This window comes from Nerophis lumbriciformis, linkage group LG11 (assembly GCF_033978685.3).
Source record: "Nerophis lumbriciformis linkage group LG11, RoL_Nlum_v2.1, whole genome shotgun sequence".
Lineage (NCBI taxonomy): Eukaryota > Metazoa > Chordata > Actinopteri > Syngnathiformes > Syngnathidae > Nerophis > Nerophis lumbriciformis.
Genome location: NC_084558.2, coordinates 44,306,593 through 44,325,827, shown reverse-complemented (window position 1 = coordinate 44,325,827; position 19,235 = coordinate 44,306,593). Strand labels below are relative to the sequence as shown.

General features: G+C 40.2%; 2 protein-coding genes across 2 annotated transcripts in view; one reads left to right on the top strand and one right to left on the bottom strand.

The window, feature by feature from the left end:
- Window positions 1-15,339, bottom strand: part of dipk1b (divergent protein kinase domain 1B) — a 22,146-nt gene extending 6,807 nt beyond the window's left edge. The window contains exons 1-6 of the mRNA XM_061966499.2: window positions 15,194-15,339; window positions 12,154-12,236; window positions 11,877-12,089; window positions 4,502-4,636; window positions 1,362-1,469; window positions 1,123-1,299 (exon numbers count right to left, since the gene is read on the bottom strand). Coding sequence (XP_061822483.1) covers window positions 1,123-1,299; window positions 1,362-1,469; window positions 4,502-4,636; window positions 11,877-12,041 — 585 coding nt within the window. The 5' untranslated portion in view covers window positions 12,042-12,089; window positions 12,154-12,236; window positions 15,194-15,339. The remainder of the gene's footprint in view (window positions 1-1,122; window positions 1,300-1,361; window positions 1,470-4,501; window positions 4,637-11,876; window positions 12,090-12,153; window positions 12,237-15,193) is intronic.
- Window positions 15,340-15,391: 52 nt separating this feature from the next.
- Window positions 15,392-18,906, top strand: LOC133610330 (uncharacterized). The gene is made up of 2 exons (XM_061966500.1): window positions 15,392-15,556; window positions 15,627-18,906. Exons 1-2 carry the CDS (start codon window positions 15,460-15,462, stop codon window positions 16,532-16,534), a joined length of 1,005 nt encoding a protein of 334 aa, XP_061822484.1. The 5' UTR covers window positions 15,392-15,459; the 3' UTR covers window positions 16,535-18,906.
- Window positions 18,907-19,235: the final 329 nt, after the last annotated feature.

Sequence of the window (19,235 nt, the reverse complement as noted above, 5' to 3'; positions counted from 1 at the left end):
GTGCCCGCAAACCGCGCATCTCTAATGTCTACATTAAAACATTCTTCTTCATACTGCATTAATATATGCTACTTTTAAACTTTCATGCAGAGAAGGAAATCACAACTAAAAAAATCACTAATTTTTTCATATGGTGTTGATGTGGAAATTTTTGCCTCAGCATTTTGATGGTGTGGGCGTGTGGCACTGAATGGAGATAAACGTCTCGACAGACGTCACAATATTTGAACAATGATGACGAAAACTGTTTTCTCTGTCGTGTCCGTGTGTCGAAAATTGTTATGCGCTTATTTTTTTATTAGATTTTGTGCGTGGCATAGATTTGCTATGCGCAGAGGACGTTTAAACAGTGCACAATTACACAGGTGAGCACCTTAGAGGGAGCGTTGCTCGCACGGCTGCGCTAGCATCACAGCTAACGTTAGCCATGCTGCTACCTCTCTGCTCGGGGAGGACGTATACGTATGTGACGTATGACGTGACAGTATGTGACGTATGTCGTGACAGTATGTGACGTGTGTAAGAAGGTGCGCTCGCTGTCTGTGAGAGGGAGACACAGGAAAGAGTGAGAAGAGCCTGTCGTGTAATGCCAGCAGCTAAAAGCAACTGTGTGAGAATTCACAGACCTGTGGATGTGTTGAAGGTGTGCTGAAAATGCGGAACGGAAATTACGGAGCAGCACAAAAGTGGAATGTATTATTTAAATAGGTGCGTTGGAAAACACGGACCGGAGGTTTTTTTTTAAACTGGATCTGGATCGGCATTTTCCCATGCCTTGCCGATACGCAATTTTTGGCAAATATCGGCAGCCGATCCGATCCAAATATCGGATCGGGACATCCCTAATATATATATATATATATATATATATATATACACACATATACATACACACACACACACACACACACACTATGTTTTGTGCACTTCTATCGGTCAGTACCTATAAAAGTACAAAATTTAGTACCCATCCCTTTTTTGTGTGAGACGCGTGGTACTCAATTTTAGCTTTGCGCACACGGGCCTTGGGGATGTTTGCTTTGAATAAATCCGTGCCTGTACACTTAATGATGGTCAGTTTGACCCCGGAACACATTATTAACATATTCTGTCAAAAAGAACCTTCAGGAAGTCGAGCATCATCTCCTTGAACTCGTCCATGGAGGTTCCACGCGTTGGTTTGTCAAACAAGCTCCTCTCCCGTCGCAGCGGCGAATCCGGAGCGCCGTCGACCTTCCCGCGATCCTCGATCCCACACTTGATCACGACCGGAAGCTCCTTCCACAGGCCAGCGTACACCTGCAAGTGTGAAGAACAAGTTTCAAAATGAAGATGAAAGTGTCTCCTGAGTTTCTTTGCACCTGGTGTTTGGACGACGTGGACATGCAGCGCTGCAGCGTCAGCGTCTTCTGCTCGCACAGCGCCTTGCAGGACGAGCCGGCGATGACACCACGCTTGTAGTGGTTGCACTGCGAGAGGAAGCAGGAAGTGCGAGACATCAGTGACAGGAAGTGGACCAACACCCAACCGAGACTGTTTAGCGCAGGGGTGTCAAAACTGGTTTTCAGGTGCGACTGCCATCAGAGGGACTATAATATCTGATTTTGTCTGCACTGCAAACAAAGACAAAATATAAGATTAAAAGAAAAACATACTAAAAAGTAGTGAAATTAACTGTCAATGAGATAGTTAATTTTACTTAATAAAACATTCTAAATTAAGATTTGTATCTCGAAATTAACATGATTTTTAACATAGAAGTACCGTATTTTTCGGACTATAAGTCACAGTTTTTTTTTCATAGTTTGTCCAGTGCGACTTATGTATGTTTTTTTCCTTTTTATTATGCATTTTCGGCAAGTGCGACTTATACTCCTTATACTCCGGTGCGACTTATACTCCGAAAAATACGGTAAGTATTTTATTCTGAACACAAATTAAGCGTACTCTTATTTGAAAAAGTATTCTCTTAATTTTAAAATAGACTGATTAAGATTTTGATGCAAAGCAATGTATCCAAACTGCGGGCCAAGTGTGACCCGCCAGCATGTACATTTTGGCTCGCAAGGCGTTACGAGCATAATAAAGAATCTGGCCCATGGGGTGCCTCTAACTTAATTTGAAAAAACTGACACTATAATTCCTGCACCTTTGCCACCACCTTGTGGACATTGAGAGTAATCCGGGTTAATGACCGATAATTGCACTTTGAAGTGTCCACAGCACAGCATTTTTATATATGACACATTCCAAACTACCTTCCCCACTCATGGTGCTCATAAACACAAAACGTCAACACACAGTCAGTCACACAACACCTGCTCACTTAACCTAGTGGATATTATGAAAGGTGTCCAATCACAGCACATACCGTATTTTTCGGACTATAAGTCGCAGTTTTTTTTCATAGTTTGGCCGGGGGTGCGACTTATACTCAGTAGCGACTTATGTGTGAAATGATTAACACATTAGCGTAAAATATCAAATAATATTATTTATCTCATTCACGTAAGAGACTAGACGTATAAGATTTCATGGGATTTAGCGATTAGGAGTGACAGATTGTTTGGTAAACGTATAGCATGTTCTATATGTTATAGTTATTTGAATGACTCTTACCATAATATGTTACGTTAACATACCAGGCACGTTCTCAGTTGGTTATTTATGCCTCATGTAACGTACACTTATTCAGCCTGTTGTTCACTATTCTTTATTTATTTTAAATTGCCTTTCAAATGTCTATTCTTGGTGTTGGCTTTTATCAAATACATTTCCCCAAAAAATGCGACTTATACTCCAGTGCGACTTATATATGTTTTTTTCCTTCTTTATTATGCATTTTCAGCCGGTGCGACTTATACTGCGGAGCGACTTATAGTCGGAAAAATACGGTAATTAAAAAAAACACCCATTTAAATTCCCTGCAATACATGATAGGAAAATGCAATACACTCTCTCCAGCAAAACAGGCCCAGAGCATAATACTACCACCAACATGCTTGACGGTAGGTATGGTGTTCCTGGGATTAAAGGCCTCACCTTTTCTCCTCCAAACATATTGCTGGGTATTGTGGCCAAACAGCTCAATTTTTGTTTCATCTGCTGTATGTATACTTATGACCCAGCAGATTTGGTCACATGTTCAGTACTCATAATAAATGCATAAAAGAACCAAACTTCATGAATGTTTTTTGTGACCAACAAGTATGTGCTCCAATCACTCTATCACAAAAAAATAAGAGTTGTAGAAATAATTGGAAACTCAAGACAGCCATGACATTATGTTCTTTACAAGTGTACGTAAACTTTTGACCACGACTGTATATATATATATATATATATATATATATATATATATATATATATATATATATATTATATAGAGAGAGAGAGAGAGAGAGAACCACCTCGCCCCGAACATATACATATATATATATACATATACACACACACATATATACATATGTATATATAAACATATACACACATATATGTAAGTATACGTACTGTATATACATATGTATATGCGTATATACAGATGTATATGCATATATACACATACATATATATTTACATATAGACATATACATATATACACACACAGAGATATATACACATACATACATATACACACATATATACATACATACATACATATGGACATATATACATACATACATATGGACATATATATATATATACACATATATATATATATAAATATATATATAGATATATATACATACTGTATATACATACACACTGACTAAAAATAAGTAAATTGTTCTTAAAACTCAGGAATTTAAAAAAAACTATTTTTTTAAATCTTGGCAAGTGGCAAATTATTTGCAGTCTATGCATTTGATTATTATATATATATATATATATATATTTATTTATTTTTAACAAAAAATCTGTACATTTTAAAGTAAAAACAGAAAAAGTATTTAATCGTAAAAAGCAGCGGTAAATGTTTTCAATTTTTAGTAATATGCTGTAAAACCACTGTAAATATTATCGTAAAATCTATTGTCTTTTTTAAAGTTTACAGTTTGATGAATCAATTGATTTGAAATCATGAGTCAAGTAGATATTTAAGTATTTATTTTTATTTTGACAAAAAAATGTTATTCATTTATTAAGAAAAGATAAAGTACTTAATTGTTACATATTTCCAGGTGTTTGCAGGCCACATAAAATGATGTGGCCCCCGGACCTGGTGTTTGACACCTGTGCCATGGGTTCTCTGGATTTTAGGATGTGCTAATACTAATGCTAGCATGACGTAAAAAAGGAGGAATCCGCTGACCAAAGCGAGTGTGCTAACATTTGAGACACAATTGATCTAGTTGAACCTTTCATTACGTGACTGATGGGGACAGGAAACAGACGGACACGGCGTGAAAAGACAGGAAGCGACAACATCAAAACACCCGCCTTCCTTTTTAAACAAAACTCCCACATGTGACCTTTAAGGACACGCTAATCGTAGACTTACGATGGCAGCGTGGCAGACGTGTCCGCGGCAGAGCTCGGCGTAGGAGGCGTACTGCATGTAGAGCACCCAGCTGGCCACCAGGACGCCCAACCACGCCAGCAGGAGGTACTTGACCTTGATGGCTGGGAGGCGACTCTTCGAGGAAGGAAGGAAAGAAGGAAGGGTAAAGATGCAAGATGTTCTTTATATGACCCCCCCCCCAAAAGATAAGATAATTAATTACTGCAGTCAACTAGCAGTACTTTCGGCTACATGCTAATTATGTTAGCTCATCCTTAGCTGTTACCTGTTAGCGTCTATTCAACTAAATTATACAACAATTAAACAAAGCTACTCTTTTGAAGTCATAAAAACATGGCATTGGTTGGCAAGCCTCTCCGGTCATTTATATCATGCTAAATGTTAGCATCTACTTTGTAAAATTTTATTGAACTAAATCATACTACAATAAAGCAAAATTACTCTTTTGAAGTAGTACAAGAGTGGCATTTGTTGGTAAGCCTCTCTGGTCACTTATATCATGCTCTGCATTAGCTGTTATGCTTCCAGCTCAATGTTGTTTCTTAGCATCTGCTTGAGAAAAATGTATTTAACTAAATTAAAGTAAACTACTTAGCCTTTGAACTAGTAGTTTGTTGGCAAGCTTCACTGGTCATGTATATGTTAGTCGTTAGCTGAATGTTTTTGTAAACATCTGCTTGGTAAAAATGTATTTAACTACATTTAACAACAAAAAAATGTATTTAACTAAATTAAACTAAACTACTTAGCCTTTGAACTAGTAGTTTGTTGGCAAGCTTCACTGGTCATTTATATGATGTTAGTCGTTAGCTGTCCAGCTGAATGTTTTTGTAAACATCTTCTTGGTAAAAATGTATTTAACTACATTTAACAACAAAAAATGTATTTAACTAAATTAAACTAAACTACTAAAAGCACGCCAAAAGTCGTCAAAAGTGTGAGAGTATTTCAATAAACGGCCTAATAATGTTGTAGCAGCGAACAGCTGTCTCGTCAGCTGAAGCGCGAGCTCGCAACCGTGGCTGCTGAGCAACCAGCCAAACCCCACTTAATAAAATTATATTTTATCTTAGAGCACATCTGCATCCCTATTCACCTAGGCAACCCCAGGAAATGTATATAATTCGGCATTATTTCGGCCAGTCGGCTTATATGATCAGAACCGATCAGTTTACGTTCACGCGCAGGTATAACGCGGCGCACTCCCGTCTCATCTGCTAGTGCGCGAGCCCGGTAATTAGAGTACAGGAGTACAAAAGACGCCAGCGCAGAGTGGAAAAAGGTTTAGTTCGTTACAGAAAACCCAGAGTTGTGCCAAAAGTGTACCAAAACCAAAAGCTGAACGGACAGCCGGTAAGATTGCACTTTAGTTCTCTTTGTGGGTGTGGCGCACTTGTTGCGCTGGTGAGATGGGGTTGCGGGGGGTGTGTTCATGTAGCGTGCTTAGTCTGGAGGCTAAATACACACGGTGTTTTGTGTAACTGTTGTTTAGTAAGGAAGTGTTGATATTCTTTGCTTAGTTTGATAAATGTTGGAGCAGTTAGCTTCATCAGGAGGGTGAAGTCGCTCAACTTAAAGTGTTGGATTTAACTGTGTTGGATCATTGGCTGCTGGTGAGGGCATAGAAAAAGGGGCATTTTTCTACCAGTAGACAGCGTTTAAGATTGAGTGTTTCACTGCTAACTTAATAATATATTTATATTGAATATGGATTTTAAATATGTATCTAAATAGGTGGTTAATTGGTTAGGTATTTATGTATTTGCATATTGGGTTTTCTGCTGCATGTATCTAATGTGTTTCTGGGTTTAAATGTATTTTATATGTATCTTGGTGCATTTATGTTGAGACAATTTATTTAAAATCTGTTTTAACTTAAAGGGAAAAGATGTGTCCATTTTCTTGCACTTGTTTAATGGTTAAGAGTTTGATAGCCTAATTAATAATTGTAAATTATGGGATTGATAATTGATTGATTTTTTACAGCATGTTAATCTTGTGGTGTTTTGTCCTTAAAGGTTTTTCACCTACTAAAGAATCTAAAGGCTACTAAAGAAGCTAAAGGCTACTAAAGACAGCTAATGACAGCTAAAGAAACTAAAGTCTACTAAAGTCTACTAACACTGCTAAAGACTGCTAAAAAGACTAAAGAAGAAAAAAGAAGCTGTTTCTTCGTTGGAAAAACTGTTGCAAACTAAAGGAAAATAAAAGGAAAAAGTAACTACGGTCTGGTCTTTTGAGTGAAATCCAGAAGCCACATTCAGCATTGGTACATCCCTTCAAGTGTGGGATAAGCACAGCGAAAAAAGCAAAACACTTGACAGTTGTTGTATGCACACTGTGTCGAGCGGAAATGGCCTATCATAGCAGCACAAGGGCTATGAACGAACATTTGAAAAGAAAACACCCGACAGCGTTCTTGCCATCACCATCAACTAGTCAATCGTCCGCGTGAGTATACGTTGTCATCATTACACAAAAACATGAATGAATGTGTCATTTGTATCTGCATTGTAAATTCATAAACTAAAACACCGTTTCGCTCTGAGAGGCGCGTTTGGCGTGACTGTTCAGTGTTTACAAAGACGCTAACGTTAATTAGTTGTGCAAATACCTTTTACAACATTAACAGTTACATATACTATGTACAAACGAACAATTAACTTTCACTTTAATCATACTATCATTGTTGTGTTATTAAGCAAAATAAGCAATATTTTTACTTTTGTTAAAATGTTTACACTGTTACAGAATATTTCGTTTTGCACTTTTTTGTATTGGATGTTTATCTTTATTTTTGTACATTTTAAAGCAAAATAAGCAATACTTTTACTTTTGAAATGCTTATACTATTGCAGAATATTAAGATTTGCACTGGATGTTTACTTTTATATTTGCACATTAAAAAGCAAATAAGCTACTTTGAATTTTGTTAAATGTTAAAAGTTTTAAATGTTTACATTGTTACAGAATATTTTGTCATGTTGTTGTCAATGTTGACTGAGTGGTCATACTTTTTTTTTTGTAAATAAGTCATGCCTTTTGAAAAAACTGGCCTAAATTTATTTTTTCATCTTCATTTTAAATAAAAAAATAATCGGTAAAAGGAAAAATAATCTATAGATTAATCGAAAAAAATAATCTATAGATTAACCGATTAATCGAAAAAAATAATCTATAGATTAATCGATAGAAAAATAATCGTTAGCTGCAGCCTTAATTTTAAGGCCATATCGCGATACACGATATATATTTCGATATTTTTGCCTTAGCCTTGAATGAACACTTGATGCATATAATTACACCAGTATGATGATTCTATGTGTCTACATTAAAACATTCTTCTTCATACTGCATTAATATATGCTACTTTAAAACTTTCATGCAGAGAGGGAAATCACAACAAAAAAAAAAACACTATTTTTTTCATACGGTGTTGATCTGGAAATGTTTGCCTCGGCATTTTGATGGTGTGGACGTGTGGCACTGAACGGAGATGTTGACGTGCGAAGTACGTAAATATTGTTTTTAATATTGTTGTGCAGCACTTTGGAAACATTTTTGTTGTTTAAATGTGCTATATAAATAAAGTGGATTAGATTGGAGTGAGCACTCTTCATTCACTAGCAGGGGACTTTTCAAATGATGCTACATATCAGCAGTAATGCTACTTTTTATAGCAACGCTTTCGCCCCACACTTGACAAATTACGGTTGTCTGTTCGACATATTTCCGCTTAAAGCCAAACCAGCGCCAAACGATGGACCCCCTGCTGTTTGTTACCAGATTCGCACCTTCTTTCGCTCGTATTACCGCTAGCATCACAGCTAACGTTAGCCATGCTGGTACCTCTCTGCTCCGAGAGGGCGTATACGTATGTGACGTATGACGTGACAGTATGTGACGTATGTAAGAAGGTGCGCTTGCTGTCTGTGAGAAGGAGGGACAGGAAAGAGTAGGAAGAGCCTGTAATGTAATGCCCGCAGCTAAAAGCAACTGTGTGAGAACGTATACTCGATATCACGATATAGTCATTTTCTATATCGCACAGAGACAAACCCGCGATATATCGCGCATATCGATATATCGCCCAGCCCTAACTGTAAATAATGTAAAAACAAGAGTATAAAGAAGTCATACTGTTCCATTACCTTTGTTCATACTACTGTCACTACTCAACTGCCAAAAGAACTGTAGACACCTTAATATTTATTACTTCCTATACTGTGTATACTGTATATACTGTTATACTATTTGACATCCCACTGGTACTGTATGTGACTACTGTACTTTTACTTTTACTTGTACTGATACTTCTATGTTTGTAAATCTGACTGTGATGAAGTCAGTGCCTCACCAGTCATGAACCTCACCGCACGTCACTGCTGTACGCAATATCTGAAGAGCATGGAAAAAAGCATTTCACTGTGGTGTACTCTGCATGTGACGAATAAAACCTTGAACCTTGAAAACTAAATGTGGGATATAAATAATAATGGAATTATAAGTGTTTGTATATACCCGGTAGTATATTATTGGTTCAAATGTTTAACCAACACGTGTGCAGGGATGTTTCACTGTGTATATATTTGAACAGTGTTCATTTTGTGTACAAAGTGCATTTATAATATGTTGTGTGAAGGAAATGTCATATTTCTATGAAGCACAAGATCAGAACCCGATGTCTCCTGGTTTTACTACATTTCGTATTTGAGAGGTTAGGCGAAATAGGTGGTCAACTTCAGTCTAAACCCTTTCGGTCTGTAAAATTGTCAATTTATGAACGTATTATTGTTTGTTTATTTTGTTGACCACTGACTGCAGAAATAATAAAACTAAACTAAACATTTTGTACTGCGCAGACCTGACTCTTTCCTGTGTACGCCGTGGGAGGTGCCACTTTCGTTTCTGTGGTTGTCATCACACTTTTTCCGGGCACTTTTTTCAGAAAATGTTGGGTTTTTTAAAGTGTTTAATTTTTGTAAAGACAGAATGTTTGGTCTTGTATTAAATGCCATTACATTTGTTGTTGAAATCATACTTGTTAAATCAGTGTTTAACTAGTGTGCCGTGAGATACAGTCTGGTGTGCCGTGGGAGATTATCTAATTTCACCTATTTGGGCTAAAAATATTTTTTGCAAACCAGTAATTATAGTCTGCAAATTATGTGTTGTTGTTGTTGAGTGTCTGTGCTGTCTAGAGCTCGGCAGAGTAACCGTGTAATACTCTTCCATATCAGTAGCTAATTGCTTTGTAGATTTCGGAAACAGCGGGAGGCAGCGTGCAGGTAAAAAGGTGTCTAATGCTTAAACCAAAAATAAACAAAAGGTGAGTGCCCCTAAGAAAAGGCATTGAAGCTTAGGGAAGGCTATGCAGAACAAAACTAAAACTGAACTGGCTACAAAGTAGACAAAACCTACTCAGTGGCCTAGTGGTTAGAGTGTCGGTAACGGTAGGTTGTGAGTTCATTAAGGGTTGGAATTGGGGGTTAAATCACCAAAAATTATTCCCAGGCGCGGCCATCCCTGCTGCCCACTGCTCCCCTCACCTCCCAGGGTGTGAACAAGGGGATGGGTCAAATGCAGAGGACAAATTTCACCACACCTAGTGTGTGTGAGACAATCATTGGTACTTTAACTTAAAAACAGAATGCTGGACGACAGCAAAGACTTACTGTGGAGCAAAGACGGCGTCCACAATGTACATCCGAACATGACATGACAATCAGCAATGTCCCCACAAAGAAGGATAAAAACAACTGAAATATTCTTGATTGCTAAAACAAAGTAGATGGGGGAAATATCGCTCAAAGGAAGACATGAAACTGCTACAGGACAATACCAAAAAAAGACAAAAAGCCACCAAAATTGTAGCGCAAGACAAGAACTAAAACACTACACACAGGAAAACGGCAAAAAACTACAAATAAGTCACGGCGTGATGTGACAGGTCGTGACAGTACACCTACTTTGAGACAAGAGCTATAGTGATGCATGCTTGGTTATGGCTTAAAGCAGACCTGGGCAAATTATGACATGCGTCCCGTTAAGCTTTTCAATCTGGCCCGCCATCCATCCATCCATCCATTTTCTACCGCTTATTCCCTTTGGGGTCGCGGGGGGCGCTGGAGCCCATCTCAGCCACAATCGGGCGGAAGGCGGGGTACACCCTGGACAAGTCGCCACCTCATCGCAGGGCCAACACAGATAGACAGACAACATTCACACTCACATCCACACACTAGGGCCAATTAAGTGTTGCCAATCAACTTATCCCCAGGTGCATGTCTTTGGAGGTGGGAGGAAGCCGGAGTACCCGGAGGGAACCCACGCAGTCACGGGGAGAACATGCAAACTCCACACAGAAAGATCCCGAGCCCGGGATTGAACCCAAGACTACTCAGGACCTTCATATTGTGAGGCAGATGCACTAACCCCTCTGCCACCGTGAAGCCCTCTGGCCCGCCAGACATTCCTAAATAATTTTTTAGCTCTTTAAGATGGTAAGCGTAGCCGCCATTATGATGTGCAGTGATGTTTTCAAATGACCGTAAGTCTTGAACTTTACAAAGTATTTCAATGGTTGGAATCTGCATGATATACCAGTTACTATGGTAATGTATTTAGTTACTATGGTAAGCGTTTCCACAGTGTTTCCAGAGCGTACAGCCTAAAATGCTGGTGTCAAGGGCAGATTTTTACAACAAAGTTCCAAAGCTTAGTGATTTATCAGATGTATCAGATTATAGGTGGGGTTTTTTTTTTTGTTGCATTTCGCTTTTTTGTAAAATATGTTGATCGAGAGGGGGTGTGACATTAATATGTTGTCAATATTCAGTGTTTTATCATTCATAGAACAATTTAAAATTCCATTCCGTTTTTTTAAGGCAGTCACTCATAACGTTTTTAGCATTCAATCAGACGTTATTGTGAGGTTTTGTATTAGTGTTCATAAAAATAGACATACCGGCCCCCAGACACATTTTTTCCTCTAAATTTGGCCCCTGAGTCAAAATAATTGCCCAGGCCTGGCTTATAGTCATATCCAACAATTGCGACAACGACTTTTTACGGTCAACTGAGGTTCGTTTTTTAATGATTTCTGCTGGTGGTGTGCCTCCGGATTCTTTCAACACAAAAAACATGCTTTGGCTCAAACAAAAGGTTGAAAAACACTGTTAAATAATAGCAAATATCATATATAGTAAAAAAAAAACATACAAATTGTAACAGTTAGATGACGTCATATTTAAAACAGCCTATTATTAGGCTAACGTTGAAACATTTGGGAGGCCCAAATGGAGACACTGAGGCCGGCTGTGGTTGTGCTTGCACGGCCGGACCTTTGGTGTACCTGCAGGCCTTTGGACAGAGGACAGAAGAGCACCAAGTGGACCATTCTCCGTAAAGTCCTGGACATGATGAAGATGTACGCATGGAAGCGAGCTCGTCGTCGCCCCCCACTTTCCTCCTCCTCCTCCTCCGGGTGACGTTCACGTCGTCGCTTCGAACCCGACATCCACCTCCTGGAACATGGCGGGACCGCGCATGTCTCACCGCGGAGCTCCTTCACGACAACACCAAAGGTTATTACCGTTATTAGCGCGAATGTATAACCCGTCTGAAATTACCCTGGACGGTTTAAGACAGGCGAAGATAAATGAAGTCCTTCCACCGGTGACGTCACTGCCTCGGCGTTAGTGCCTTCTCTCTCCTGATAAAAAAGAAAACATGATAGATAAACAAAAAAAGACGATATGTTAAAAAAAACAAAAAAACATGCCGGTGCTTCACTGCTCCCGCCTTCTTCTCCTCCCCGTGAGATAAGCCCCGCCTTCTTGAACCAGCCTCTTAAAGGGGACGTAGCTCTAAATCCGCTGGACTCAATATTGCTGCTAATAAATTATTTTAGAATACTTTTAAAATTAAGTTAGGATTATGTAAAAAAAAAATTGCATCTGGATAATAAAACAATGTAATGAAATATGTCAGATGTATTCATTCACACCTATTTTAATCTAAGTTTTGTATTAATTTAAGCACCAAATTCTTATTTTAATTATCTCATGTTTATGTTATTTTATATGGGTTGAGTGTGAATGTTGTCTTGTCTATCTGTGTTGGCCCTGCGATGAGGTGGCGACTTGTCCAGAGTGTACACCGCCTTCCGCCCGAATGCAGCTGAGATAGGCTCCAGCACTCCCCGCGACCCCGAAAGGGACAAGCGGTAGAAAATGAATGGGGGAAGGTCACAAAACAGTGAAAAAGCAACACATTAACGATGAATGGGAGACAAAACATCAAACTAATTTTAGCTCAGGGGCCCCATGGAGGAAAGTCTGTGCACACTATTAAAATTGTGGCATTAAAACAAAAAAAATTAAGACAATTTCAGATTGTTTTCTTTGTCTTACTTTGGCCAAAAATACAACACATTCTGAAAATATTTCAACAAAAGTATAGGAAAAAAAATATCAGCAGCGATAAAGTTTAGATCCATGAAGGAAAGAAGAAAGTGAAAGAATGTTTATTGTCATGTCTGTGTAATCATGTTTTGTTTTAGTCATGTTTTGTTTTGTTTAGTTATTGGACTCTTTAGTTTCTGGCTTTTCACTCCCTTGTCTTGTTTCCATGGTTACCCATTAGTTTCACCTGTTCCACGTTTGGACTCATTGTGCACTCTTGTTTGTCACCATAGCAACCCATTAGTTTTCACCTGTCACGTCACGCACCTGTTTCACGTTTTGAGTCACGCACCTGTTTTCGTTAATCATGTCTGTAGTATTTAAGTTAATTGTTTTCAGTTTGTCTTTCTGGCGACATCCCGCATTTATGCTCTGCACACTATTTATCCTCAAGCCATGTTCACAGTCCCATGCCACAGTAAGTGTTTTGTACCGTGTTCTTAGTTAATTGCCTTTGTGCTATAGTCTTTTTGGTGTCATAGTTTGTACTTCCGCCTTGTACGCGCCTTTCGTTTTTGTTTTTTTTGATAATATTAAATAAATATGTACTCCCATTCCCGTCTCGCCCGAGCCAACTTTCCGTTGCCTTCCGGAAAAACAAAACCCAAGGACCAAGTCTTGACAGTTTATAACTGAATACATTTACATATGCATAAAAATCAATCAATCAATCAATGTTTACTTATATAGCCCTAAATCACAAGTGTCTCAAAGGGCTGCACAAGCCACAACGACATCCTCGGCTCAGACATCCCACATCAGGGCGAGAAAAAACTCAACCCAATGGGATGACAGTGAGAAACCTCGGAGGGGACCGCAGATGTGGGGACCCCCCCCCCCGCCACTGGGCGACCGGTGCAATGGACGTCGAGTGGATCTAGCATAAAATTGTGAGAGTCCAGTCCATAGAGGATCTAACAAAATAGTGAGTCCAGTCCATAGTGGATCTAGCATAATATTGTGAGAGTCCAGTCCATAGTGGATCTAACATAATAGTGAGAGTCCAGTCCATAGTGGATCTAACATAATACTGTGAGAGTCCAGTCCATAGTGGATCTGACATAAAAGTGTGAGTCCAGTCCATAGTGGATCTGACATAATAGGGTAAGTCCCGTCCATAGTGGATCTGACATAATAGTGTGAGTACAGTCCATAGTGGCGCTAACATAATAGTGTGAGTCCCGTCCATAGTGGATCTGACATAATAGTGTGAGTCCAGTCCATAGTGGCGCTAACATAATAGTGTGAGAGTCCAGGCCATAGTGGATCTAACATAATAGTGAGAGTCCAGTGCATAGTGGTTCTAACATAATAGTGAGAGTTCAGTCCATAGTGGATCTAACATAATAGTGTGAGAGTCCAGTCCATAGTGGATCAAACATAAAAGTGTGAGAGTCCAGTCCATAGTGGATCTAACATAATAGTGTGAGAGTCCAGTCCATAGTGGATCTACCATAATAGTGTGGGAGTCCAGTCCATAGTGGATCTAACATAATAGTGTGAGAGTTCAGTCCATAGTGGATCTAACATAATAGTGAAAGTCCAGTCTATAGTGGATCTAACATAATAGTGTGAGTCCAGTCCATAGTGGATCGAGCATAATTTTGTGAGAGTCCAGTCCATAGTGGATCTAACATAATAGTGTGAGAGTCCAGTCCAAGTGGATCGAACATAATAGTGAGAGTCCAGTCCATAGTGGATCTAACCTAATAGTGAGAGTCCAGTACATAGTGGATCTAACATAATAGTGAGAGTCCAGTACATAGTGGATCTAACATAATAGTGTGAGTCCAGTCCATAGTGGATCTAGCATAATATTGTGAGAGTCCAGTCCATAGTGGATCTAACATAATAGTGAGAGTCCAGTCCATAGTGGATCTAACATAATAGTGTGAGAGTCCCGTCCATAGTAGATCTAACATAATAGTGAGAGTCCAGTCAATAGTGGATCTAACATAATAGTGTGAGAGTCCAGTCCATAGTAGATCTAACATAATAGTGAGAGTCCTGTCCATAGTGGACATATATTTAATAATGTTTTATACTATGTATACATATATATTACACACACACACACACACATACACACACATACATACATATATATATATATATATATATATATATATATATATATATATATATATATATACATACACAGTAAAACATGAGCTATACAATTAGTAGATTACTATCAATTACTTACACTCATTTACTAAAATTCCACCAATTTCTTACTGACTTTTTACTGATTAACTTGTGTTTTGCCGCTTGTTCAAACATATTTATTTAAATTTACACTGAGCTGGACAAGCATGCCGCTCAAGGCCTTTTGGCTCAGCAGGTTTCTGTGTGACAAAGCGATGATGTCACACAACAGGAAGTCAACAGTGTGGTGACGTCATAAAGTGCTAGTACCCCACGCTAACGTTGTGCTACTTTAGAACTGGGGGGGTGGCCGTCCGCAGCAACATGCCTTTCCTCTTCCTGGGCTTTGCTTTGGGCGCCGTGGCCACCAACAGGCTGAGGACTTTCATCAATGGAGTAACGAGTCCAGCGCCGCCCACCGGTCGGTAGTACCACCACATCCACCACACGTCACCTTCAGAAACCTGACGCTGTTTTGCCAAACCCAACAGTTTGCGCAGGTGACGCGAGCGCCGACAAAAAGTGGGACAGCGTGGAGACGCGCAACCTCCACGACAAGAAGAACCCCCTGAAGAAGATCTGCCGCTTTGCAAATTACTGCAACAACTGCTGGATGAACGCCACCCTGCAGGCCACACTTAACCTGAGCGTGGTGCAGGACAAGCTCCCCAAGCAGTTTCAAGAGTTTGTGACTCTACTTCCTGAGATGCCCGCCTTTGTGTGCCTCTACTTGTCCGCCCTGGAAAACCCGGGCATGTGTTTCACGTCGGCAGAGCTCTGCGTGGCGTTGGCGGAGCTCTGCGACTCCGTGCCTTCGCTGATCTTGTACGAGACCAACGACTCCTTGGACTTGCTGATGCCTCTGCTGTCCTGGTTCGACCAGTGTGGCATCCAGACCACCATCCAGGTGCGGGACGTCAGCAGGTGTCCTCAGTGCCACTTCACCACCTCGTCCACGTCCAACTTGGGCAGCATCGTCAGTCTGCCAAAACCGCTCAACGGCGAGACGCTGAACTCTCTGATCAGACGCGCCACGGGCGGGCGCCAAGGACGCTGCAAGGCATGCGGTCACAAAACCGACAGGCGGCAGTTTTGGACACACCCGGACATCTTGACCTTTTTTGTCAACCGAATCGCCAGCGACGGCTTCGTCTGCCACGACCGTGTCTACTCGCCGGAGCAGTTGGAAATGGACGTGGACGAAAACACCAAGCAGACTTACCGGCTGTCCTCTGTCATTTGTCACGCCGGTATGGACTACCACCCTGGACACTTCTGGTCCTACCTGTTTGTGGACGACATCACCATCGAGGCCAACGACACCTACCTGTCCTTCACAAACAAAGGTCCGCCCGATAAAGTGTACAACAACGGTACCACCTATCTCTATGAAATTTAGCTACGTCTCATTGGCTTTCGTCAAGTCGATTCAGGTGCGAACGTAGAACAGTTTGTTAGGTTCAGTGTCCAGATAGCAACTGCTGTCGTCAGAACGTGTCTAGTCAACCTAACTCCAAGCAAAACGAGAGCAGTGTAAGACCGCGAGGGGCCTGAAACCAGTCAGCTATTACTTTTATGTTACTTTTTCGTCTGCCACAACCGTGTCTACTCGCCGGAGCAGCTGGAAATGGACGTGGACGAACACACCAAGCAGACTTACCGGCTCTTCTCTGTCATTTGTCACGCCGGTATGGACTACCACCCTGGACACTTCTGCTCCTACCTGTTTGTGGACGACATCACCATCGAGGCCAACGACACCTACCTGTCCTTCACCAGCAAGGGTCCGCCCGATAAAGTGTACAACAACGGTACCACCTATCTCTATGAAATTTAGCTACGGCTCATTGGCTTTTGTCAAGTCGATTCAGGTGCGAACGTAGAATGGTTTGTTTACTTCAGTGTCCAGATAGCAACTGCTGTCGTCAGTACGTGTCTAGTCAACCTGACTCCAAGCAAAACGAGAGCAGTGTAAGACCGCGAGGGGCCTGAAACCAGTCAGCTAATACTTTTATGTTACTTTTTCGTCTGCCACGACCATGTCTACTCGCCGGAGCAGCTGGAAATGGACGTGGACGAACACACCAAGCAGACTTACCGGCTCTTCTCTGTCATTTGTCACGCCGGTATGGACTACCACCCTGGACACTTCTGGTCCTACCTGTTTGTGGACGACATCACCATCGAGGCCAACGACACCTACCTGTCCTTCACCAGCAAGGGTCCGCCCGATAAAGTGTACAACAACGGTACCACCTATCTCTATGAAATTTAGCTACGGCTCATTGGCTTTTGTCAAGTCGATTCAGGTGCGAACGTAGAATGGTTTGTTTACTTCAGTGTCCAGATAGCAACTGCTGTCGTCAGTACGTGTCTAGTCAACCTGACTCCAAGCAAAACGAGAGCAGTTTAAGACCGCAAGGGCCTGAAACCAGTCAGCTATTACTTTTATGTTACTTTTTCGTCTGCCACGACTGTGTCTACTCGCCGGAGCAGCTAGAAATGGATGTGGACGAACACACCAAGCAGACTTACCGGCTCTTCTCCGTCATTTGTCACGCCGGTATGGACTACCACCCCGGACACTTCTGGTCCTACCTGTTTGTGGACAACATCACCATCTAGTTCAATGACACGTACCTGTCCTTCACCAGCAAGGGTCCGCCCAATAAAGTGTACAACAACGGTACCACCTATCTCAATGAAATTTAGCTACGTCTCATTGGCTTTCGTCAAGTCGATTCAGGTGCGGACGTAGAACGGTTTGGTTCAGTGTCCAGATAGCAAGACTGCTGTCGACAGAACGTGTCTAGTCAACCCAACTCCAAGTAAAACGAGAGCAGTGTAAGACTGCAAGGGGCCTGAAACCAGTCAGTTATTACTTTTGTATTATTCTTTAATCACATTTATATTTCTCACTAGATTTCCTGGAGAAATGTTTAATGTTTTAAAAGCTCAACTGAAATATGGATGACGTTAGAACACGTAATCTACATATCAAACATGGCAAGGGAAAATATAAACTAGGGCTGTCAAACGGTTAAAATATTTGAATGCGATTAATCACATTTTGTGCATAGATATCTTAAAATTAAATCACGTTAGATATAATTTTTCATCTTAAGTGTGACCTCGACAGATAATCAAGTTTTTAGTACCAGTCCAAGACTGAACAATTAGTTTGTTTTAATGAGATGTTTTGTTTTATTTAATTATGATTTTCTAAACAAACAAAAAAACCTGCAATGCATTGATGTCTTGCCAAATTTTGTATGGTACCAATATGGGATTTGTATTACTGCTATAGGAGCACTTGCATTCAGAGGAGGAGCTACGCCATATTTAGCAGTTTCACACAAAAATGACACAAAATGTGGATTGATATGATCATGCTTTGATTGTCAAAGATGTTTGGTAATGTTATTTGTGATATTTCTACGTCAATAAATGCTTCTGATATTCTGTGCATTACATGTTGTACAAGTTAAGTGTATTCATATATATGCATAACAATGTTTTAACCTCTATTAATGAAATGTGATATTCAGTCGGCAAAACATACTGTAATTGCAGACTATCAATCAGAACAGGTTATACAAGAATATACACTTTATTTCAATCTGCCAGAAAACATATAGGTGGAATTATCACAGATTACATTGCAAAACATGATCGTAATGTAAGACATTTTTCATTATGTTTCTGTAGTTAGACAGGATGTGATGCGTAGCGCTATTATTTTGAAGCCACAAGTGTGGGGTTGGTTTGAGAAGAGGTATTTTAAAATGTTTTGATGACGTGAGAAGAATAAATAATATCTTGTCTGTCTTCCTGCCTGCTGTCTTTCCTTTCTGCTAAGCTTTTACTAAAGCAGCTAAAGTCACAATCTAAATTTTATGTTACTCATGAGTAAATTGTAATCTAAACATGGAAGTGAAGGCGATCGAAGATAAAATAGCCCTGTCTTGTCGGGAGAACGTCTTGCCGTGGCTTTGGATCTGAGATTTCCATAATGTACTTTGTCCATTTCTGCTTGGTATTTTACTGATTGTGGCTTATCGGTAACTGAACGCCATTACATTTTGCCATGCTATGAAACA